The following is a 26,181-nucleotide window of genomic DNA, read 5'->3' on the forward strand; positions in this document are numbered from 1 at the left end:
CTCGTTAACAGAGGGGGTTTGTGAGCGTTTGTGTACATTATGTCTGTGGAAATGTTTTCTCACTTTCTGAGAGCCTCTGTATTTTGAACAGAAAGGAAACTGACTGTTTGTGTGCATATGTTAGTGTACACGGCAGACCTTTTTGTATATTTTAATCTCTCAAAAGGTGGACGATTGAGCAAAGGAGATATTTAGTCCAAAAGACGGTGTCAAATATGTCATGCATGACAGCTGTCTTTGCCCTCAAACCTAAATAAACCTGATTCATATCGTTAAAAAAAGGTAAAAAGAGGTTTTCCTCTGGACTTTCAAAAGCTGCTTGAATAGCTTATGGACACACAGACAAAATAAATACACCTTGCCAAGAATGTACCAGTTAAAAGTCCTGCCCTGTTTGGTCCGTATGGAATAATTGTCCACACTAAAATGTTGCAAATAATACAGCTGCAGGCTGAACAGTCGATCAATGCAATCAATGCAAAGCAGATTATATTATCTCCAAGCATCTGTGAGTAAGGAGATCAGTCATGGCAAATTAATGAATCATTGAATATGTGTGTGTGTGTGTGTGCTGTTACCTATTTGGGTGTTTTTTCTCTCTCATCTCTTAATACAGCTCTCACACACAGAATGCTTTAAGCATCTTCATTTCAGTAGTCTGATTTGTCTGCAGACAGTCAGAACTACGACCACTGATCATTTTTAGGGCTGGGAAAATTTTTCTCCAAATGCGGATAGACACACTTTTCTTGCCAAACCTCTCTGCCGGTCCAGTTGTGTTAGGAGATTCTGACTTCAGGAACTGTAGTGTTTGTTTTTCTGGACCTCGTCTGAGTCCAAACCACACAAGCTCCACAGTCTCTGATTCAAACTGCAGATCAAAAATGGTTTAATTGCCTGACTTGTTTAAAGAAAACAGACTGACAGACAGACTGACAGGATGGATAATATTGGGAAAAGAAGAAAAAGGGAGAAGCATGCGGGCTGATTGGCTGTTGATTTAAAGCCATACGCTGATCATTGAGTTGCACGGCGAGGAGTTTTTATTTGTTTGATTGATCTGTGCTGTGGAATTCTTTCCTGTGTCGCCCTCGCCTTCATTAATATTTTCTGATTTTTAGTTCCTGCAGTTTGCACATTGTCTCTTGAATTGTGGACAATATGGGGATGCAGAGAGTCCAGGTCTTTTGCTCATTATTATTGTCTTTCCAACCCCAACGTTTAATGGCTAATAGGAAAATCAGGCTGGAAATATTAAGATCTTTTTTCTAAATATCATTTGTCTGTCCTCCTCCCCGCAGCAGTATGGTCCAGTCTCCACCTCCGCCGCTGGTTCGCATCCTCAATGGTTACGTCACAGTGCAGCCGCCGGACAGAGTCCACAGCCACCGCCACCACATGTCTTCGGCGTGGACCACCGCCTCCACCGCACCATCATTACTCGTCTTCCTCTGCACATTGCTGACGGTTATCCCACAGGCATGCGCGGTGTTTCTGTAGGAGGGCATCTGCCGGGACTGCATGGAAGCAGGCAGCCCTCCGCGAGAAAGAACTCTCACGTAAAGAGCTTGATCTGGTTGTGCGTCACACGGCCTGGAGGACGCTGGAAAAGAAGGTGGTGAATCTCGAAGGGATGAAGAACAGCACAGAGAAAGGATGTGAGATCAGCTTTGGTTGTATGGTATCAATGCACTGCGTGGATCTTGGGTTAGATAAAGTCTGCGTTGAAGGGTGAGTCAATGGAACCTCTTGAGATGTTCATTGGCAGGAAAGTTCATACGACGTTACGACTCTTGAAGCGTAAATGTTTTGTGGGGTTTCGGTTGTTTCACACGCAAAACGTACACACGCGGAAAGAAAAGGGGAAGCTCACAAGGGGGAAGTATTATTGGACATCGCACAAATATTACAAGGCGTGCTAGTTCCCTTCGCGTTACAATGAAATCTAAATAATAAACATTCAAACCTCTTATAATATAAGTTCTCGACTCGTCAATAAGAGAACCTGAGAACATCAGCAAAACATTTGCTGAGTATCAATTACCTTCAATAAGTACAACTGGAACCATATGCCCTTTGTCTGTTTGTGTGTGTCTGTGTGTGTGCCTATGGAATAGAGAGAGTGTGTGTTTGTGTGTGTGTGTGTGTGTGTGTGTGTGTGTGTGTGTGTGTGTGTGAGACAAGCAAAGTCTATCAGCTCTTAAACCCGCCTGGGCTTACAAACTAAAGTCTTTCTCCTTGGACCTTAATTTATTCTTCCATTTAGGAAGAATTTCTGGCATAAAAACTAATTGTGGGTGTTAATTGTATATATTGTTTCTAAATATTATAGATGTATTTTAGAATTATGAAATAAAATGAAAATCAAAGGTTTTGTTGTTGTTTGTATAAATATATAAATAGATATGCAGTATATTTTTGAAAACCGAATCAGGAACTAACCACCGTGGCCCCATAGTGTCTCACTGTCATGACTGTATCGTACTTATCAATTGCTTTGCTGTTGAGAGGATTCACGCTATGTGTGTGTTTTTTTTTCACATCATCATTTCTTTAATTTATTTAACTACTATAGTTATACTGTATTTTCTTTCTTGCGGTCATGATGTCCAAATGTACTATTTCAACTATTTTTTAATTTTGACTTCAAACGCGTATGCTAATAATAATTAAAGCTGTCTACACAGATAGACCTCATACAGCATAGTGTTCTAGATCTTTCATATTTCCCTTATGGCATGAGATGATTGTAATAGTATTACTATGACAATAAAATATTTATCTACATCACGTCAGTCCAATTTCATTTTCATTTTCTTCCACCCATTTTTTTTTTATCTCCCAGAAGGGGCAATTATACATATTTCCATCATAAAGAGGTTGTTAGCTGCTATGATGAATATGTTAATCAAATTACTAAGTGTGGTATGCGAGGGACACTCAGGAGGACAAACCAGTAAGTTAGTAGCAACTCAGGCGTCATGTTTCTTTCTAATTTAACTCATGCAAGGTTAAATTCCATAAGGTGGAATATATCTCAAGGTACTTCAAGACAAAATACTAATATGTGAGGCGAAACATTGAACTGGTAACACAATGCACATTGCACTGATTGTGGGTTCTTAAAGTCCTGAACAAATGAGTGTGTGTGTGTGTGAGTAGACACACACATGCTGACCTCCTGCCCTGACCCGAGGTTCACGGCATGTTTACGCGAGGTTAATGTGCTGTGATGCGGCTGCTATTAACAGCTGTTTGATGTGTGCATGTGGTCCGCCACAAAACAAGGCGGCGCACGTCGGTCCTGCAGGGAACAAACTGGAATAGCAGACTCTTTAGATGTACAGGAAATGAGAGTTAATTTGTTTGGTATATCAACAGGAAAAGAAAGCTAATTGAGTTGTTAGTTTGTGCTTTGACTTAAAAGTGACTGCGTGCTAGATGAGGTCATAGTTGATGAGCAGGATTAATATTGAGACGCAAGGTATTTGGGTATATGTGAGGTATGAGAACTAAGTAATTCAATCCGCAAAGTTCTTGCAACTGAGCCTTTTCCCTGATTTTGCAGATTTGTTTGAATCTTTTTTTACTCTACTAAGAAGGAGCGCTCTCATCCGATAGCTGCATGCAGAGTCCAGGCCACTACTTTGGTAAAAGTCAGGTAAAATCCCCAATTGATTTTGAGATACAATGAAAACATCTAAACTGATTATATATATGACACAAACAGCAGAGATTTCCTCAATAAAGTAAGGTAGCTTCTCTCGTTGATTGATGTATAAATGCAGCACTGAATATGTTAGAAAGAAAAGGAGAGAAGGACACAATTTATATTTCATAACCGTACCAACGCAAACTGCTCTAAAGAGCCATTGAACTCACATCATGTTAAAAAAAAAAAGAATGACGCTGGCTCTAAACATTTTTCTTCTGCTCTGTGTAACACAAAACCCTAAAAAAAGCAGACCATGTTAGTCACTCAGTCATTTTGCAAAAGAATAAACAAACGGGGGCGCTGGTCCCCTCTCTAATTGCCTCCCGTTGAGTACTTTTAATGATTGATGTTGCAGCACAGACGCACTGCATGAAGGATTCCACAAGTCAAACTAAGTACCATAAGAGCTCACTGGAAGACAAGCGGTTTTAAAACATCAAAACCAAGATCAGGAACCAAGGTTGAACTCTGAGCAGCTACTTTCATTCCAATAAGAGTGATGTTTTTCACGTTTTGGGTGGTCTTTTACCTTCCTGGTTGTAACTGTGTTCCATATGTAATCTAAGCTTGTAAAGCCTGCATGTCGATATCAGGTGAGTCTAATTGCAGGGTCAAGCCCAGGTGTCCAGTGCCTGCAAGCATGATGGACATAAATTAGCTGCAGGAGGCTATTTCAACATGACTGAATTGGAACACTTGAATACTTGTTCACGCACAGAATTACATAAAAAGCATTATCCAGATAGGTGAATCGCAGTCAAGACATTCAAACTGGTTTCATCATGTAAAGGAAAACATTTTTTCGGAACTGTTATTGCACCAGTGTGGCTCATTATCCCCTCCTTCTTCACATTCAGACGGAATAAATATGCTCTTGACTGACATCTACTCCTTAAAACACAATCAAATAGGAAAATGGGTCTTATGAAAACACACCACACTGGGACGGGGGCGGGGCTTCAGGATCGGACAAAGTAAACCTGTAGAAATTGAAAGCAGATGTCCTTGCAGACGTCTGTTTCCTGTGGAGCAGAAAAGGTAAAAAATAAAGACATGGCCATTGAAAATCTTTGGTAGTTTATGTCCTGGAAACACGGGAATCGTACACTATTCAATGGCGCTCGCTGGTACAGCTAAAGACCTCGTTAAAAATAACACACATCCCTTGTGAAGAAATTGGAAAAATCATATTTTAAAATGCAAAAACTGAATTTAATGAGACACAGAATGTAATGAGGTTTAGTTTTCTCTATGTATTTCAGACTTCATTATTAGAAAATCAGAGAATAATTATGTCTGCGAGAATAAATGTGTTCCATGAATCGGGTCACTACGCCCTGTTCAATCAGTACTTTTCATGTTTTCATTGCGAGAACGTGGATGCTAATTTCCCCCAATACTACCAATTCTTCGCAGCATTCACTCACCTTATCATGCTTTGTTTCAAGTTCTGAGGATAATAGAAGATGCATGTGTTGGACATGTTCAGGACTTGAATCATGTCTCTTTCAACTTTTATTTTATTTAGAATTATTATAATTAACTACCAAATTTAAAAAGGTACTTACAACAACCCATTTAAACGGAACGGGTAACTGAGCGAAAAAACAATGAGGTTATCACAAAGTCTCGCTGCAAATGTTTCTAATTGCCGGCGACACATTGATACTATTAAAACAGACCCGACTAGAAACACTTCCACCTGCTGGTGCTCAGTTATGCCGGGAAATCACGCCTTTCACTGGGACAATAAATAGAATGTTGCAGCAACATATTGTCAAATGGCACAGATGTGAATAATAAAATGAATCATGGTAAAATTCCTGTTTTTGCTGCTTCAGTTTCCTATCATGTATGCTCGCACACTATCCCACAGCAATGGCCTAATCATTAACACCTGAATGGAACCATGTGATTACTAATGTTATTGGTAACACCTGTGCTTTTCCTACTATGACACAATATATTGTTTAAAAAGGATCATTTTTTTCCACAGATAACTTTCTTAAGCAGAAATTAAACTCCCCCACCAACGTCATGCAATATTTGTGAATTATTTGTTTTTCAACAGTTTCAAATACATGCATTGAACTGTATATTGCGTTGACTTTTGATGTTAGAGAGGATAATGCATTGTAATCCCAGCTAAACACGGCTCCTTTTTCCCCTGCATGTCAAAATCTAAGATAAACAGGCCTCTTCCTAATTCGCAAATGAATTATCAAAGCGGTTATTTAGGCTGAACCTTGACACGCAGTCACCTTTGCTGTCAGGTAGAGGCTGCAGAGGAAAAACAATGTTTATGTCTGTCAGTGCCTCTAAGGGTCGGCCGACCGGTGATCGTCATCTTATAAACAAATGGACCATTTGTGCGCTGGTGTTACTCCGCAGGGTGTCACTCAGTTACAGCCAGGGTCAACAGATCCTGTTCGCAGAGAACAATTTTTCAGGGTGCGTTATTGATAAAAGGAAGCCCACACTGGGCGCTCAAGCCTGGAGCCATAAGACACACACACACACACACACCATACGGACCTCATACGCGTTCAGTATTGTAACACACAGGTACCCTCAATGTTAACACAGTCCAACTTCAGCCGTACGGGTTCTGAGTGGGTTTGGTTGATATCCACTTACACTGTCAATAAACTCTGAGGTCCTCAGATTCAGCTCCAGGAATGTGTGCTCAGGATCAACGCGGTCACTGGCAGGGAGAGAGCTGAAGTTCAAGGGTCACGATGAGCAACATTATTATTGGCAGCTCTGCGGTAGCGCGAGCAGGTACATTTATCCTCCCCCATTCAAAATGTAGAAAAGACATTTGACAGGGTTGTATGAATAGCTTATAGTGAAATCAAGCTACATGCTGTTGACCTACTGAATTAAGCACTGAAATCGACTGTGAAACCAGCTGAACATTGAAGACACATGTGAGCGGTACACATTTTTCAGATAGATGCATTACAGGCACAAATGTGTGACTAAATGAATTAGTAAAAAAAAATACTTTTCTCCTGGGCATAAAAAAATATGTGTTTACACTATCAGCAGAGATAAGAAAATATACGCATTATGCTGAATTAAAATGAAAAATGAGGTATTATTATTGTAAATCACTCTGCAAAGCATGGTGAGCAAGGCTGTCCTCTGCCTGTGAGCTGAGGTACTGTGTTTCATTTGATGCACATCAGCTGTTTCAGCAGATACATACTCACATATGAGTGTAAATCTTTATGATTCAGCACATCGGGCATGTGTCATTCCTATTTTGTGTAGTATTTTTTCATACAGCTCTTGACAGCTTCGGAAATACTTCAGCGTTGCTGATCCTGGGCCTGATCCAGAGGAAAGGAGAGGCCAGCTTTACACAGGCGCTTTTGACCATATGGTAATAGGGAGAATGAAACAAAAGAAGTATTCAGACATAAATCAGAGTTGTCAAAAAATATTAGTAAAATACAAATTGCGGCAAATGGGTTAATAAATGAGGCAGCCTGCAAGCGGTTACAAAGTTATTATGGTTCTATTTCTAAAGTTATCTTTCATTTCTGTATGTTCCACACCTCAAAAATAGTTATTTTGTATTAGTATTCTTGTTGTCCTCATGTGTTGCACTGCAAATGTTACATAAAAAACAGAAGGTGACATATGAGTGTATACAGTGTAACCAGTATGTATTAAATATCTTTTATTGATTAGATTAATACCCATTTTAATAAAATGATCAGATAAATGCTATTATTATCTAACTAAGAGCTGAAGTATTGGAAAAAAATTGTCAGCAAAACAAGCTGTGGCTTTAATTCCTGCTCCTGCTTTGCTAAAGATAGCTGACAGTAAGAGACACCATATGTAGCCTTATTTTGTTTTAACTGCGGACCCTTATTGCCAAAACTCCATTCATAACGTGTTGTAAAAAGTAAAACAAAGTATAGTAGTTTTTTTTCCGACAAACTTTAAATTTCTTTTTCAACATGTTATATTATGTTTCTAATGTGCTTTTTTTATTATTCTATATTTTGACATTCTTTTTTTTTAATACTACGCAATTAATTGCAATGTTTTTTTAAATACTTCCTAGGCTTTTACCTTTTCCTGACATACTATGTCTATGTCTGTTTTTTGACAAACTAAAATGAGAATATTTAGGTTTTCTTTTTAACATTCTGCATTTTGATTGATCACAACACTTAATAACTTACTACACTGTGACTTTCTTACAACACACAATACTGTACCTCGTTCTCACCATATTTTAGTTAATGATCCTGTACAGGAAAGAAGAAATCTATAGATACCAGTATTTTCTGATTTCAATACGTATACAGAGTTATTGCCTGCGTCCTCTCTCTTTGGGTTATGTTTCCTCTTTGCACATCCCACCATAAACTGTGGTCAGCCCAACACACACGCATAAACTCCCATATGCATCTCTACCTTTCCCATCTCTGTACCTTCCGCCTTTCTCTGCCGCACTGATTCTTCAGTCGTGTTTTCAAACGACTATCTATTAAATTGCCATTATAAGAGAGGGAAATGATGTTGTTCCTGGCAGGAGTTTATTGGAGAGTGAATGTACGCTCCCACACATGGAACCTCTCATTAACTCGGTGGATAATTACAGCCCTGCAGCACAGAGGCTCGGGCAGGGATCGAGGCCTGGCACCGAGTCATCATGGTGTCTCAGCTGATAAGACTAACTCTTCTCCTATTTATGCATGCGCTTTTAATGGGAGTCACTCCACCAATGGTTTGCTTTATTGATGGTGGCTGCCTCTTGCTCAAAGAGAACAGAGCATGAACCAGCCATATAGACGAGCACAGCTAGGGGGGGGGAATTAATTGCATGAGCAAGGGCAACTTAAGACTCCTTCACTGACTGACCGGCTTACCAGGAAAGTAATAAGTACTTTCACTGATTTAATGGATTGTCACAACGACAGCAGCAGCAGCAGCAGCAGCAATGTGCTGATCGTTTTTGCCCCTGTTCCCGTCATGTGAAGTGGTTAAACAACAGCAGGTGAAGGGCCAGAAAAGCAATACAAAAAAAGACATACAGTATTTATGCCTCCTCCTGCTCCTATGTGTGTTGGGCAGGATGGGCTCATTAATTCATGATATCTGACAAGAAAAATATATTTTATTTAGGCATCCATTTGACCAGTTTCTACTTAAAAGTTGAATCATTCTTTAATCACAAAGAGGAAGGTCTTACAGCAAGAGACTTATTGGATCATTTGGATTATGGAGTAGGAAGCAGAAAACTGCCCCGCACCCACGTGTCAAAACCTTGACAGTGAAGCTTTTCTAAGGACATTTCAGGCCGTTCCTTTAGGCCGAATATATCACCCTTCTGAAAGACGCATGGTGCTACAAACCCCTCAGAAAGTTCCCACCCATTCTTTCCACCTCACACATGTAAGTGTGAAGTCTCTCAAAGTTCCCTTTGACCATTTTGGGTTCTTTCCGAGCAACCCGACCCAACATTGCACATAAGGCACCTGTGATCGGCTCCTCGACCTGTCATGATCAATTTGAAATACAAAAATGTGAGAAAATAGCAGAAAAGTCACAGAAATAAAAGGCAAAGCAAAATAAACCCTGCAAATACTGCTGTCTCACATGTTAACATGTTTGTTGAGCGGGGCCTAATTGTCTGCAATAAAATAGCTGAAGGCCAAAATCTCTATGTTCCACTTGATATTTTAAAAAACTGTGGTAGTGGTTGTGGTATGTTGTATGTACGGAGACCATTGGTTTTATGAACTTGGTTTCAGAGGGACAGGCACCAACTCCAAGTACAAGTCTGCTGTCCGTCCAGGCTTACCATGATTACATCTTATCATGTTTTCATGGAAATTCTCCATCATGTCGAGGAAATGCAACGAGGCAGATTTAAAAGGATGATGTATATCACTGAATTGCTGAAAAAGGCTGCTAACTCAATATGTATTAAACTCAAAGACAGTTTTAATTACAAATATATATATATATATATATTATATATATATATATATATATATATAATATTATATCCAACAACATATGGATGTATTTGTTGTATAATTGCAAGAATTGTGAGGTTAATGTTAGGTATGAGAGCCATACGTTGTAAGGGAATATCATTAAAACTGTTTTACTGCACCTAAACATTGCTTGGTGATCATTTTTAAGACAATGGGAAATAAAACATCTGAGGTTGTTCCGACATTCAGCTGATAATGGACAGTTTACAGCCCAACGATAATCCAATCAATTGAAAAGGAGTCCTTTCATTAGCTGTATCATTAGCTGCATATCCAGATACAAGCCTAATAACCATAAGCCTGGATTGATCCTAAATGAGAACTGATTACTCCTTTCAGGATGAGGCCGATGATTGAGCCTTGTGCTGCAGCTCGAGGATCCTCTGGTTTTCAACAGTGAGGCTGAGATAACTGACTCTGAAAAAGGCGAAAAGATGGAGCAGATGAACCTTATCGACTCCTGAAAGCCTCGCTGATCACAGTCCGGGCTACGCTGCAGAGGGGAAGAAGCAGACCGACGTTAGAGCTACGGTGATGCGTGTCAGAGCTGATGTATGTTTGGAAACCGGTTTGGCTACCTTAGAATATATAGAATCCTACAATCATCGAGGGAAGAGAAGAGAAGCACTTTTATGCAACAAGAGGAAGTTATTAAAAAAATAACATCCAACAAAGAGTATTTACCTGTTGAGAAAAGAATTCATCAACCACCGTAATTCTTGTTGATTAGTGGCGCTGAACGAAAAAGTGTTTACCTTTTTTCTTTTGATTCTCTCAAGCCTCGTTCGATCCAGGTTCTGTCAGGAATATTAATCTTAGATCACAGCGTGTTCAATTTGGGTAACAAGACAATGTGTCACAATTGGCTTCGGAGGCAGTGGTGGAATAATAACCAAAAAGACGATACGATACATTGAAAATAAGTGTATTTCTAACTCCGTTACATTAGCATGAATGACACAATATGTAAGAGTCACACACTTTCGCACACATCCAATAGAGTGGCAATTTAGTTGTGACAATGGCACTAGCAGAATTTTGAGAGTTTTTCAAAAATCACGCACTGTTGTCACATGACCACAAACCAGCACTGAATGCACAGCAAATTCAATAGTTCTGGCCACTGTCACAATTATCCAACAGACCACTCTGATCATTGCTTAAAAGCCACATTGCAGAGTCTTGTGCTGAACTGGAACCTGAAAACTAAAGCCAAAAAAACACACATCAGAAAGAGAGTCACTTTTTAATAAACCCTCATTGTAAACTCTGGGAGGTTGGATAATGGAAACTGTAATTGCACATCCGAATAGAAAGCCCGGAGGGATGAAGGTGCATGAAAAAACACAGCGAAGAACTGATTTTCCTTAGACAATCAGCAGTCATGTGGATGTAATTCCATTAGCGCGCAAGTTGCTTACAATTCAACGTATTTTGAGTTTATTCTGAGCCCCAGAAGGGACTGCTCAAGTCAAGTCCAGATATTACTTTTCATTTGTGCCCTTTCAAACCCAGTAGAGAACTAAATGAAGTGATTTTATTTGAAAACAAGTTGTATATATACTTTCATTTTGCCGATAATAGGCTTTAACGTAGTGTTTACTATTTTTCCTATTGCTGAAGCTCAAGTGTCAGTTTTTAATACAGATTGTTTATGTCCACTGATTCCTCCCTGTCCTCTTGTTATTACCAGATAATGAGGTATTTTTGCTGATAAACAGGATGATGTGAACATACATTTAAAAGCACTGTTTATTTTTTGGTCTTTTTTTGAGAATGACTATTTTTTTTTACAGAGAAAAGTACATTTAAGAGATATAATCCCATCTTGCAGAATACATGTTCTGATAACCATCACATATCCTGCAGAATACACGTTCTGATAACCATCACATATCCTGCAGAATACACGTTCTGATAACCATCACATCATCTCAATGAAACTAAGGCACAGAAATAGAGAAAATAGTGAATATAGAAGAAGAAAAATAAAAGCGTTAAGAAGAAGCAGAAGACGTATGCGCTTACAGCGGATAATACGGTGTGGAGGACGGAGGTTTAGCGTATGAAGAGGGGAAGGAATGTTTCTGTGCCGTGACCTGTTGGTGGCAGTGTTGATGCTTACAAATCGGCGAGGAGGAGCACTTCGCTGAACACCACCGCACACGTGTCCTCTCTGATAAAAGATAACGGCAACGGTGAAGCCGGAGGCTGAATGTGGGATTCAAGCCGAATTTAATTTGGGGGTATGGAAACCTTTTTATTTTCATCTAAGTGAATCCACATAGCACAACATGAATTTGTCACTATGATGTACATTAAAATACGGAGTAATTAATGTTGTTCTGTCTCGGGTAAATAACAAATACCCAGTCAATGTTAAATGATCAAATACAAAAGATAGTAATCTCTCCTGCCCCATATTGTCATAATGACATTACTCTCTCTTCATGCGAAACATTCCTTCAGACACTTGCAGGTACAGTCCGGTCTCTAACACATTGTATTGAAATATCTCCTCTGCCATTTTTCACATTAATGGGCGCACTGACCGTCCAGAAGGCCGAAGTGTTCCACGTGGGCCCCTGGTCACCGGATGGGGCTGCAGCGACAGATAACCACAGATTTATTAAAAAAAGAAAAATTATTAGTCCTGTGCTGTTCCAGTTACAGGCGTTGGATCCATCCAGGTGTTTGCCGAGGAGACCTATTAAAACATTTCATCTCACGAGTCTGCCTTTCTGTCTTTGCCAGCTTTGATTTCACTTCAATCAAACTGATGCTGATGTTCCTTTATCATTCATCATATCTTTCATAATATAGTTTGTTCCCGGTTTTAGCTTTTAGACCCTCATTTATATTTATGACATTGCCTGCTTACTTTTTCTAATTCTTTGGCTGGCAGCTTTGGATCATCAAAGTTTGCCTTTCGACAACCTGGTTTCTTGCAATTTGATCCACCGTTCTTCTCACTTGCATTTGTATCAATAGTTGTAATTACTTTGACCTATTTAGCACACTAATGTTTTTTTTCTTCTATCTCAAATCTTTTCTTGAAACTCTCTCTTTTCTGATCTGATCGTCGCATGACTCAGAGTGTGCTTAAGGAAATGAATGTCTCTTGACTACGCATGGTGTGTTGCTGGCTCAATGCCACGTTTAATTGGCAGCTATCATGCTTCAACCAACACAAGCTGGAGAAGAATAAGAGGAATATATAATATAAATGACATTTTAACAGATGTTTGAGGCTGCAGAGAGTATTGGCATTATAGTACTTTGAGCTAAATTCAAACTAGCATACTCACAATGTTTATTCGTGCTGTGTGTGTGTGTGTGTGTGTGTGTGTGCAACGCTTTGGGACGGGCCAAACGCTTACCTCCTTGCACCCTCCAAATTGTCAATGGTCACCTTCATCACAAATTAATAGTTACAGTCAACATCCACACACCAGTGGCCAGACCCGAAGGGCCAACTAGGACCTACAGGCAGCCCGGCAGTGTGTAATTGCTGCCAACCCTTCAGGCTGGACCACACGGTTTGCATGAACTCCCTCACCGTGGCAGTTAAAGCCCTCTCCAACCACCCGGGTCATTAAAGTGCATCTTTGCTTCCTCTGCTGGAAAACTCCCAAACCTGCTCCTCCCTGGCAGAGACTTTCTGTGTCTCGTGGATTGGTAATGAGACGGCCGTCAGGAGAAGTCCTGTGCGCGTATTGATTTCAAGGGTTTAGTATAGTACTACATTACCGAAGTTTTGGGGGAATTTGAAACATTTGACTAATTTGTGTTAGTAACGAGGATATCAGAGGATATAGAAATTAATTCAAATGTTTGTATTTTAGTTGTAAAATGTCAAGCCAATACTTCCAATAGTTAATAGAAATCATCATCCTCCTATTGTTGCAAGGGGAGGCATCAGGGAATCACCGAAATTGCCTAATTTAATATACAGTAAGCAGTCATTGGCCGACTCAAACCAATTCAAAGGAGAAATGAGAAAAAGACTAAACTTCTTGTACAAGACTGAAGGTATTTGCTTGAGGAGATTATTTTTGGAAAACATAAAAGACAGCATATGTTTTTTTGTTTTCTATGATGACATAGACAACTTGTAGAAAGTCAAAAGTTAAGGGAACGGCAAAACAAACTGTCATTACCATCGTCTTTAATGGCCTGGAGGTGTTTACCAATTTAAGAGCCGAACAGAGCAACATTTCACCGGTGTACAAACACAGCCTGAACGCAAATGCCTTAGCTGGTGAGTACCTGCTAATTAACAGCAACCATCCTATTAACTCTGCTGCGTGGATGAAAATGGGCTTTACTTTGTATTCAGTGTGCTTTAATTTACCACAATATTAGCTATTGTTTGTTTCTTTTTGTATTGTGGCGTTTCGTGTATAGAACAGGTGCTATAAAATGAAAAGGTGAGGCTTACACTTCAGCGCGGCAGGAAATCACTATTCAAAGCCAGCTGGCTCAGGCTTCAGTATTTCAATTCCATGGCTGCATCCAAGTACTCAACTCAGACAATTTAAACGAGATACAAGACCATATATACACACACACACACACACACACAAGTGCACTTACTATATTCATAGGTCTAAGTGTACACACTGCAGAAAACAGACAGTTTTCAATGTTTTCTGTCTCATCAGAGACCAAAGCACTGTTTTGCAATAGGCAACTGATTTGAATACCTTAGTCAAGCCAATTTACGGAATAGTTTGATATAATTATTCTAATGAAAATTTAAAATGATGCTGTCGGGCTGTGTCTGGCCAATCTGCTGTATATTGTCTTTAATGAGCTATGAATAGATATTGTGAATTGGTATTTATTTCACAAGAGAGTTGTTGAAATGCGTGAAGTACATTCATTTTCAAAACCAACGTCTGCTGTGGATTCTCTGGAAGACTCAAGGATATTCAACCACAAATGAACACTTAGAAAATTTAACTGCAGCAGGAAGTGACTAAATAATGGCACTGCAGAGGCAGCTAGGGGTGAATAACCAGGGCCCGGAAAATGACACTAGTCCATTTTCATGCAACTGTAATGATTTGACAGGTTGAATTGATTAGGGACTTGAATTGTCTGGACATGTAAAGAGTTTAAGTCCAATGCTCACCATAACTAATATCTCCTTAGCTGGTGAATTGAATTCAGAGGCGCTTACTTACTGTTAGCTGTAAGGTGCACGGGATGGAATCAACCTTCCTGATATAAAGCTCTGCAGAGCTCAGGGCGACTGCCAAGTTCGGTAAACAATCAACTGCGGGTCTCACCCTAAAGGCGACACCCTTTACTCACCCGTATTCTGTTGATCAAAACAAATGTATTACAGCTGTTTTGACCTCAGCTATTTTGTTAAAACTTCAAATTCTGATTTAGTATATAATGCTAAATGTAATATTTGATAATTTTACAAGCACATATATTTTTGTAATATTCCAGGTTGGTGTTAAAATTCCACTGATTCTAGCTGAAAGATCTTTCAGGGGTTTATAGTGCAGCTGGTTTTGTCATTGCTTTGTCTGTCAGCATGTCGATGGGACAGGTGGGAGATCTGGTCTTTGTTCAGTGTCATACGTTGACTGGAGCATCATTACCGTTATCTCTCTGTGCTTATCTCAGCTATAGATGACAGAACCTCCTGTTCTCTCCTCTTCGACTTACTTCTTCATCTTCATCTTCATCTCCATCTCTACCTTTCCCTTGCGGGAGAAACATATATTCAGACATCTCTATTGTTTTGTGTGGGCAACTTGGTCATCCCGAGGTTTGGTACGTGCAGCTTCCATTGTCTGTGAATCAATATTTTGAGAACTAATTGAAGTCAGAGGAATAAAAAAACAGCACTTCAGGACAACACTCCTTACACATTAAGAACTGAATGCAAATTTATAGAAGAAGTGGATCCAATCTATCTAAGTTATTTAAGGACAAGAGTGCAGAGTAAGTGAATCAGCCGAACTTGTGTTTTTATGTTTCCTACAGCTCTTTATTTCTTTAGTGCTGATTACCTTTGGTTCCAACAGTATTGTGGCGACTCTCGCTAATGAAGCTCTGGACAACGCGCTCTTCTTAGGATCTTATTATGAAACAGGCCACTGTGGGCTGCAGCCTACGCCGACACAAAACCATTGCTTTCAATCACAGGAACCCGTTACTTAACCCACCCACGAACATCATTCCCATAAGTGGCACTAGGATGATTGACATAAAACATTGTGAGCCCTTCACTGACCTTCTAAACTCAGTAAATATGTAACCTCGCTCCCAGAACGTGTCAGTCCGTCACACTGTGACACAAATCATTTGCAGGATAAGATTCTCTGCCCTGAAAGATAAGATCTGGATCTTTAGTCGGTGTTGAGGTAAGATATTTAACATAGAGAGCCTCGTCACTCAGGTAAAACATACTGAAGCTAATCTGTGATGTACAACAACGCCGCGTTACTGTTGGGTTGGAAGGTTAAACGTCCAAAGCTTTTAAAGAGCAACTGTTTCCAATCAAGACCTCCACTGAGATTCACTGACACTGCAGCTACACAACACAAATTCCTGACCACACACGATTGAATGTCGAAACTGTGGTGGTCTCGATTCCGTTGACATGTTTGTTGTTTCACAGGCTTGCTCTCTGCTTGACGCCGACTACCCACCTTCATCAGCTCTGCAAGAAACAATACGCTATGAGCGATGACAACGGCGATCCAACCGACACTGCAGTTATTCTTGTGGAGCAGCGGGAAATCGTTTTTTTTATGACAGTGTGTCTTTCTGACCCTCGTGGACATGCTAGTTGTATCCTTTGTCCGTATCAGTACCTATACAGTTGTGTGTACGTCGAGAGAAGGAATGGAAAGGCTCTGAAATACAGTAAAACTGGAAGTCTGAATAACAGGGACGGTTGAGGCGATACGAGAGAGGATAAAGGAGAATTTGAAAAATGTAAAATAAGGTTGTCCATCCATGTGCTGAATGCTCACCGAGTAGAACTATCTCCTTCTGTACAGTGTAATGAGTTGTGAATGCGTCAGCGTTCATTTAAAGTTCACCGGAGCCGGCACATTTCTAAAGATATAAAGAGTTCCCGGCTGTATTAAGTTGATTTTAGAAAAGCTTCATGGTGGATGTTTTCAAAAAATATTCTTAAAAGTCCTAAATAATCCAAGCACACATTAGGCTTTTAAAAAAGAGAAGGAAAAAATAATCGATTGTTGTTATTTATCGTACTTTGTTGGTAAACTGGATGGGCTAGGCTTGATTACCATCATAAACTACCAACCCATGTTTAAGCATTGATCAATATATTCCGAGTCAAAACATTATTTAGATGCACAAAAGAGAATTGAAACCGATTTGCCCCGTGGCAATTCTTTGTCATGTAATTTTAGAGTGCCGTTAACAAATCCCCTGCTAAAAAGATATACACCACTCTTGCAAATACATATGTCTAAATGTATCTGATGTTACATGAGGCTTTGGCAATACTGGTGTTGGCATGGATTGTGTTTTGTGCATTTCTCATCCATTCTACCCTCTAGACGGTAAAAGGCAGCACAACTCTCTGCCCAGCGTGCTTACACTTCACCAACCCCATCGCTGTCCAGGCCTTATTGCAGAGACCAATCTTCCCCACGTGTGTCCGGGGGGCTGAACCGCTGGCTGCTGGTCACAGGGTGTTGTTGCAGACCCAAATCCAGACACAGACCAGGCACAGAGGGAGAATATGTTGTTTTTTTCCCGGGAAAACACAAGGGGTGAATGAAGGAGAGTGATGGAAGGCTGTGGGGTCGTATCAGTCTCAATAATTGCAAATGCACACAGAAAGACTCGCGCACACAACAATTTACAAATATATTAGATTTACAAATGCACACAGATTGATTTCCAAATACATTTATCTCAGAAAATGCACTCATTCAAATGCACACATAAATAAAGTATGTAGCCAATCAGATGTCTCCTTCATTATTCAACTATCTTCTTTGCTCATTCTGGAACAAACTTTTACAGAAAAAGTGCAAAACCCTTTTTTCTGACCTTTATAAATAATAATTAAATACTCTTGATTTTAACTTTTTATTCCAAGATGTACTTTGTCCGTCTGGAGTTTCTTCATTTTGGAACACAAAACAAATTGCTTGTTAAACCTTTCAACTGTCAAACCGCAGCCTCCTCCATCCAAACCTCCCCCCATGATTCTTTACCTCTGCTGTGGAGGGGAGCTCTCTCTTGTCAGCAGCGAAGATAAATACCATAACATTCTAGGACTCCCATGGCTCCATTTCCTCTCCCTGCCACTGTCAAGATTTGCACTTGTAATAATTCCATAATTGGGAAGATGCATTTCACAATTCTTGCTCTAATTTGATCCAAATCCTCAAGTGTCTGCTGAAGATCCGAACACGCGGAACATTCTCACGTTCAACTCCGAGAATACATTTGATGAGTTTGAAGCACTGTACATAAAAGAAGGCATTTGCATATGATTTGTCACAGACAAATATAATATTAAAAAAGGTGAATTCCAAGTACTGTTTTACCAATTAGTCTTCCTGACTGAACTTAGCTTCATCATGAAAGACTCAACAGCAGCTGAACTGCACGCCAAGACTAACCCTAATATATTTCTCTATTATGGGTTTAAATTAATTGCAGCCATGAATGTGCATGGAATACACATATGTTGTGTTATAATTGAAGTGCTCATTGAGGGACGGAAGACCATTTGCATTGTTAAAAAGCAGATTTGAAAAAATAGTGTTTAGCAGTGGAAGAAAGAATAGCGGAAATCTCTTTACTTTTCAATAATATCCTCCTTGAGAAGAGAGTCTTTCTGCTATACCTAAACTGTCTTTTCATGTTATTGCTCCCTTTAACGCTGCCTCACTTGTATTTGTGTTGTTTGTATTACATTAAATGTCATTTAGCTGATGCTTTTATCCAAAGCGACCTACCATAAGTGCATTTCAACCATAGGGATAAAAAAAGTGCAATTTCTTTTAGATTTACTGTGCACATATTTTGCCCAACAATCCTATTCTATTTCACACACAATATTTCTTCTCCTCAGTATACCTCTCCCTCCGACAGATGAAAGCGTAATTATTTTCTTCCCTGCACACTTCGCACTCACATTTAATACGTAATAAGAACGTATCTTGCATCCAAAAAGACAATGTAACGACAGCACGACATGACATAAACATACACTATAATACACTCACAATGCAACATTAGCATGAAAGCTCTGCAGCGAAATAGAGTAACATGGGTCACTGGAAGAATGAGGTTTCTTTGCTGAGACACTGAGGGCTCAATGCTGAGAGTGGATAGGCAACCTATTCCAGCTCTTTGAGTGTTTGTTTGTTCTCTCCGATGGCAGCAGTCACACTCTCATGGGGTCTAACTAATGCTACAGTTTGAGTTTCTCTTTGTGTTCCCTACTTCACACAAAGCAATTGTTCACTCGGTTTTTGTAAGCCTTTCTCTTTCCTATTTTTTTTTTTTTTTTTTTACTCGCCCCACCTTGCTTTTTTCTCATGTTTTCTGTTCTCTCTGTCACTCATGTCAGTCACATTACCAATAACAGTTGTGATCCCGGCTTATATGTGTGCGACGGTTGCGTGTTGTGAGCACTTAGTGACACCCATCATTGTCCTCGTCTCCGTTTTCCTTGCTGCACTCGCAGCGCTCCGCAACGTGGCAGTGAAAATTTCTATAGACACAGTGTGATTTGCTGTTTGTACCCCGTGCTGAGCAACACACACCGCAAGTGGATGAAACAGGATTCAAATGAATACCAAGCAGTCACATTCTGAATCACCGTGAATGTATACCTGCTAAACCTGTCGTCTGGAAGATGGAAAAAGGACTCCTGAGTACACGTTTCCATGGATAGCAATTTCTCAAACGCCAATTAGTTTTTAAATCCAATTTCTGCAGTCGACATGCACATGTTTTTGGAAACATTCGAGCAGGCCGCCGATTACTAAGCCACAATCATTTGATGTTTTGAAAGAATATTTTCCAATATCTGTGTTAAATTGCTCAGACAAATGCACCCACAGTGCTCAATGCTGCTCCTCCGCGTCAAACGGGGATTTTGTGTCATGCTTTTGAATTTGATTTCATGAGGCAGTAAATGCAGGATTTCATACACCTACATTCAGGTAAATAATCTTAATGAGAAGCACACCAACCGTGCATCAATTATACAGGGTGAAAACCACTAAATCCAAAACAGAGGCCGAAACATACAGGTTCAAACTTACAGGACAATTTACTCTGTGAATTGTAACCTAGTCTATGCTAATGATTCTCAATAAAAAACAATAGGGAGGAATGTAAACAGAAAAACTAGCGAATTCTCCGGGAATATAATGTGTATATGTAAAATTTAACAATATCTAATTCACATCTTCCCGGCAGGAACATCTACATGCGGCGCCATGGCCAAAACCCCATAATCAGCAGGTACATGTTGTATGCAACCGTGATGTTGTATTCTTCCCAGTTGTTTACTTCAGTTTGCCGTCGGCAGTCAGTTTGTGTCTCTGCAGATATTTGCAGCAAGCCGAGGATGCTGCATATTCATCCTACCGTGATCTATTTTTCTTAGCAGGGGCTGTAAATAACCCGTGCCTCTGCCTGTTTGTCCTGCTCCTGCTCAACGCTGTTGCAGCTGATCATTCACTCACTCTGCTCTGCTGACACACCTTCCCTCCATCTACTCAACAATTATATTTGCTGTTGAATTTCCAAAATAATTTATCCCATAGGGTCCCGGTTTGGCCTTCTTTAGCCAGGCAAATGGTATTTAGCAAGGTTAAAGATTTCTGGTAAAAGGCCAAAGCTCCGTCATCCCCAGATGAGAGCAAGGTGACCCTGCAGTGTATAAACAATTGATCTCATTGTGGGTTTGTTTTGGAAGGGAACGGGTCGGCCCAGTCTCACAAGGTCTCATCAGACTTTCCCACAACAGTTCTCTCTCTTGTTTTTCCGTGCAGGTAAAAACAAAGGTGTGTTAAACCTGCAAATAATCCTTGTTTCTCGTGCTTCCGTACCAGACTCATCCACTTCCCAACATGCGTCTCCAATCTTTCTATTTCCGCAGCAACTCACTTAGTCACTTAGACCTGCTTTGTCAACCTTTTGTTCCAGTAAATCCCTTAAAAAAATGCAGGTTTTTCTGTTGACTGCATTTGTGCTCCCCGTCTATTCCTCTCTACACTCGTCGCAGGACAAACCACTCATGCAAAGCCCCCAATATATACAATGTTCAAGCTCCTCAGTGGTTTCAAAAGGCGACAGCAGCAAGATGACAGGTTGACGATGTCATTGTTTCGTTGCGCTCGTTGGTAAGAAGAGAACCAGCTGCTTCAAACAGCTGATGTCCTGATTGACAGCCCCAAACACTGGGCTCGAGGAAACAATGAGTTTCACGCGTGAGAGGTGAATGGCAGATGTATGAGAAATAAACTTCAGGCCTAAAGTATTTCCTGCTACCTGACTCAACCAACGCTAGAGCTTCATCTAAAGACTTTAAAGTGGCATTTTGCTCTCCGTGTTCACATCATTGACCGTAAGCATCCTGTGATGCATACGATTAGAATGTTCTCATTCAACACGACCAATGATGTGTTAGAATTATTAGATCATTTATACATGCATACATGCAAACATTTCTAAAAACATACAATATTTGGGCTTATTGCAATACGGAAAACAGTTTTAAATCACTGCTGCAAAACGATGGTGGCAGAGAGGTGGAAAACTGGCAGGTATGCGGGAGTTTCGATCAAAAGAGATCGCTTTGAAGGTTGCCACTTGACTTAATGTAAAACGACAGCACCACTTTTCATCAATTAGTCACACTTGTACATTCATCTGCGCAGGATACACACACTCAAAACACTGGCACACAAAAGCAGTCATAGAAACCCACTCCTGTGCAACAACTTTTCAGATGTCATTTCAAACCGTGTTTAATTACTGACTCTATCGCTCACCTTCACCTCAAACATGTGTCAACGTTTTCTTCCCTCCTTATTCGTTTTCAATCGTATACAGTGAAGGATGCACCCGATGCCCTGCTACTCATTGTGAAAGGTAGCTGCTGCTTCATAACCAAAACACAGTTTATCTGGACTTTAAGCCATTTCAATCTGACGAGCTCAAATTGGACCTAGTTAACATTCACCCCAGTCCCACTTAGATTTTACCCAGAGTGCATTGCTCCTCCCTGTGCTGGTAAACAGCTAACAACAAGCAGAAAGACAAAGTTCAGCAGCCTGCTCAACTGTGAAATAGACTTCAAATTGCAAATAATTACTGTATAATAAGTCCAGCACATTCTATGCAGGACCCCTACAATCATGTTAAATTAATTAAAGTTTTAATTACAAAAACACTGTACCATATTTGTATGCCAAAAAAGGGCTGCGAAGTTTTGATCCCAGACTGTTCCAGGTCACCTGTTTTCATATACATAAATCATCAGCATGGTCAAACTGATATAATATGGTTCTTAAGGATGACGGAATTCAGCATTAAATGCATGTGACGGGTTGTTTGCCCTGCGATTGACCGGCGTCCAGTCCAGACTGCCCCCCGTCTCTGGCCCGATGTTGGCTGGGGCCCCCGTATGAAGGATCAGCGGCTTTGAAGGTGACTGACGGCATTAAGCGAGTTTTTGAGCGGTTCGAAGGGAGAAGTGAACAGTATGCTGATGTCACACACATCCGGCGTAATGGCATTGTGCTTATTAACGGTGCCTGTCGCTGTGTAGATATCGCACAGGGCAACAGTGAGCTGAGGCTGGTAATGAAAATGTACATCGGCGCTTTAAGCCACAGAAACAACAGCGTCAGGAGATGACCTTGTTCAATCCAATTTGATGCGGATACACTTGAATCTGATTTGAAAATAATTTGCTTACACACTGTTACAAAGTAACAAGTCTGATCTAAACCCGCCACCCTCGACCACTCAACACTCCTCCATTATTCAACACATTCAAACAACAACATGCTCCCCGATGTACTCCCCGTAATGGAATCCATTACTTGTTGCTATTTTCTGCTTTTCCTCTTATTGTTCCTGAGCATCGTGGCTCTCTAATTGAAGTCCCTCCTCCTGATAACCTTGTATCAGTGCGTCTGCTATGGTTTTGGTTCTGCCTCTACCAGGTTCAGGTTATCAGGCAGCATGACGCACAAGGCAGTAAAACAGAGATGAGGTAAAATGGGAGATATATTTTGTTTTAAGTGGCAACAACTGAATTGCTTCTCTATGTAATTAAATTGTTTCTCGTGTTTCTTTAGATGGTGTCTGCTTACAGAATATGGTTTAAATTTTCAATTTTGTTTTCTCAAGCTGCCCTTTAGGTTTTACAAAAGTATGAAGTAGTCTTTTTCAATTTGGCTCAACACTGCAGACTCTTTAAAGAGGTTCAACTCCCTATGTAAAATAAGTAAAATAAAATAGATATCCCACTCTTGGCTTATGCTTTGATGGAGAATTGATATGTCAGTAAATAATGGGTTGGTTATGCAAGATGAGAGATGAGATCATTTAAAAACAGGGTCTGTGAGCTTGGGAGGGCACGCGTTTGACAAAAGTCATTAGAATAGAGCTACCGGTAAAACCACATAATGATTTCAAATTACGATACTGCTAATAAGGAGCAGCATGAGATGTTGGAGAATAAGTGGTGACACACCAGGTTACAGGTCACCACATGTGGGTTGATCAAGCCCGCGTGAGTGTGTGAATGTTTTAGCCATCACCATGTTTAATCAACCGGCAATGAAGCCACACCGGACATGAATTATACATCAAGCTAATTGACACCTGTGACACTCAGATAAAATATGTATCTGTTGAACCTGGGAAATCTGAACTCGTGAACTGTTTTGGATTGGTGGAGTAAGTGTTTTTTTTTATCGGTCCTGTCGAACACAAATGACGAAAATACTCAACGGTCATTGAAATACGTAACTACAAGTAATAGAAATACTTCCCATTTCAGTGTACATGAGTGTTTGTCCCTTTAAAAAAGTACTTTGATGTTCAGGTAAAGCGGATACTCTTGACCCATGGAGGAACACGCTTCCTCTCTCAGTTCATCACAAACATTGAACATCCCGTACTTGATAGAGATGGACTGGCCTCCGCTGACAGGGAGAGCTTGCCAATGTGTAGTCTGCATGTTTCAAACCCGACTGTCTCGGTCTTCTCTAAAGGAAATACCTTCCCAAAGTACAGGCGGATGACCTCGGTAGCCACAGATGACTCTCCACAAACTGTGCAGTTGTACTGTTCGCAACAGGAGTGAAAACAGGAGCATAGAGCAGACCTTTTACTGTAAATGTACTATTGCATTCCGTAATCACATTGTTGGGTATTTCTTTGTCAGGAACCGAAACTGCGACCCCAGATCAGGATGCAAGCCGCGCGTCTGTAGTGAGGCTTTAGAACTGTTCTGCCCCTCAGCCAGCGGGCGCACACTTGTTAAACAGGCTGAAAAGTTGCCCAAATCTCACACTGCCACTGGAAAAGTTATTCAGAAACGTATTTGGTTACTGGTGTCTCACTATTACAGGCCCACTATTAAGGCCCCATATGAACAAGATTCAAAATTGTACTCAAAACAGTGACTCGTGAATTTTTAAAAAGTGTCCTTTTCGAATTAACAGGAGTTTGATAATTACTGCAATGTCAGTTAGTGGTTTCTATTAAACTCTGGCTCAACCTCCCCCTCGGAGCGCCCTTCATTTGAATATAGAGTGGAGAGTTTTGCTCTTACGTGGATGATGTTTTTGCTTAAAAACACCACCACTGTGGAAATGTTTGTCAAGTGTCCCCAAATAATAAACAGATTAAAGGTTATAAATAATGAGTTCATGATTCACTCTCCTGAAGTAAAATCAAGGAACCTGATTGCAGAACAACAAGGGCTGTGGATGTAACGATATTTCTTTTTTACACATCATGAAAAAGGTAACGGCTGGAGACAAAAGACACCACGGTGAACTTTTGTCATCGTAGATAGTAGAACGGACTCAAACTGTACTTTTCCTTTAGTAATTGTACAGTCTGACATCTGACTTGTACCCTTTATGGGTTGAGCTAATTAAACTGAGAAACTGAAACCAAAGGAATATCCTACTCGAGTGTGGCATTTCATTGGCATTAATTCAAATTAAATAACTAATTTACTGGATTGTTGATAGAGTTGAATATTAAGTCCTGCATTACATATTTCCAGGGAAAGGTTAACCTATAAGAGTAATTAAGATGGCTCACCTCTATACATAAAATAACCATATGAATGCACAACAGTTTTTCTTGCCTAGCAAATGGCCTCAACGATATAAAGTTAAAATAGTTTCTCTTTGGATCTTTGATCTCGCCCGATGTTGCCTGTGATTGTCTCCAGTATGAAGGCTGGGCGGCTTTGAAGATGACTGACTGACTGGATCTGTGATTTGATTAATAAGAGGAAAAAATGTCCTCAACCATTTATGTGGAATCCTTTTATTCTGGGAAATACAGACTAAAATCAACTTATATAACGATATCTAGCGACAAATCTAACTCGCAAAGGAACTAAAACCACCGATTTAAAATAATAAAAGGAATAAAAGGCTGTTTCGTTTAGAGGCTTTGTCTCTGGTGAACGATTTTATTCATCTCCACATCTCCTTCAAACCTGGAACTGCTCCACGAGCTGACAGTTATTTGTGATACAGCGCCACGAGCGTAGGCCACTTTCTATGTACATTGTCTAAACAAGCATGACAAAACGGCAACACGATGGGAGGGAAATCTTCAGGTTCACGTCCGTTGTTTCGCGCCGCCGTCTAAAGGCGTGATGAATGGATGAATTAACATGAAAGGTGCGGCACTACTCTGATGATTTGCTTTGCTCTGAGTCTACTTAAAAGGCCCCATGTGAACACTGAAGATGAAGTAAGTTTCTAGACGGAACATAAGAGAGACTCTTTGCTGCTAGAAATCAATTACATGTGCTCACAGTTTGCCCCAGGCACAAATTGATTGCATCACTGGGTGTTGTAAGTCTTTCAGCGAATACTCTGAGGTGATACATTACAGGAATCCAGCTGCTGGATCGGTGTGTGGTTTAACTATCAAAAATAAATCGTATTCAGGCGTCGTAGAGTTGATCAGTCGGGTTTGCATTCCTCGAGGTATCGTTCAGGATGTAGCGCCGCTGCTTCTGGGAGCCATATGGGCCCCTAATGAGTACAGTTGACATTCATTAAGTCAAAGTCAAACTAGTTTTGATTAAAAAAAAATACCTGACCTTTGGGTGTGTCTGTTTGCAAAGGGTGAATCACGTATTGACTTATTTTGTAACTTCTAACAGTTTTTAGGTGACACAGTTTGAGCCACATG

At 40.2% G+C, this 26,181-nt stretch overlaps 1 protein-coding gene across 2 annotated transcripts in view; it reads left to right on the forward strand.

The window, feature by feature from the left end:
• trabd2a (TraB domain containing 2A) overlaps positions 1–2,790 on the forward strand; it is a 49,695-nt gene extending 46,905 nt beyond the window's left edge. Inside the window, exon 8 of one of the 2 annotated variants that reach the window (XM_040198260.2) lies at positions 1,305–2,790. In XM_040198260.2, the coding sequence (XP_040054194.2) occupies positions 1,305–1,500 (196 nt within the window). In that variant the 3' untranslated portion in view covers positions 1,501–2,790. Of the gene's footprint in view, positions 1–1,301 lie in introns of both variants that reach the window. The other variant, XM_040198259.2, reaches the window with a different exon arrangement.
• The last annotated feature ends 23,391 nt before the right edge of the window (positions 2,791–26,181 follow it).

The sequence above is a fragment of the Gasterosteus aculeatus genome, chromosome 14 (genome assembly GCF_964276395.1).
Source record: "Gasterosteus aculeatus chromosome 14, fGasAcu3.hap1.1, whole genome shotgun sequence".
NCBI classification, from domain to species: Eukaryota; Metazoa; Chordata; class Actinopteri; order Perciformes; family Gasterosteidae; genus Gasterosteus; species Gasterosteus aculeatus.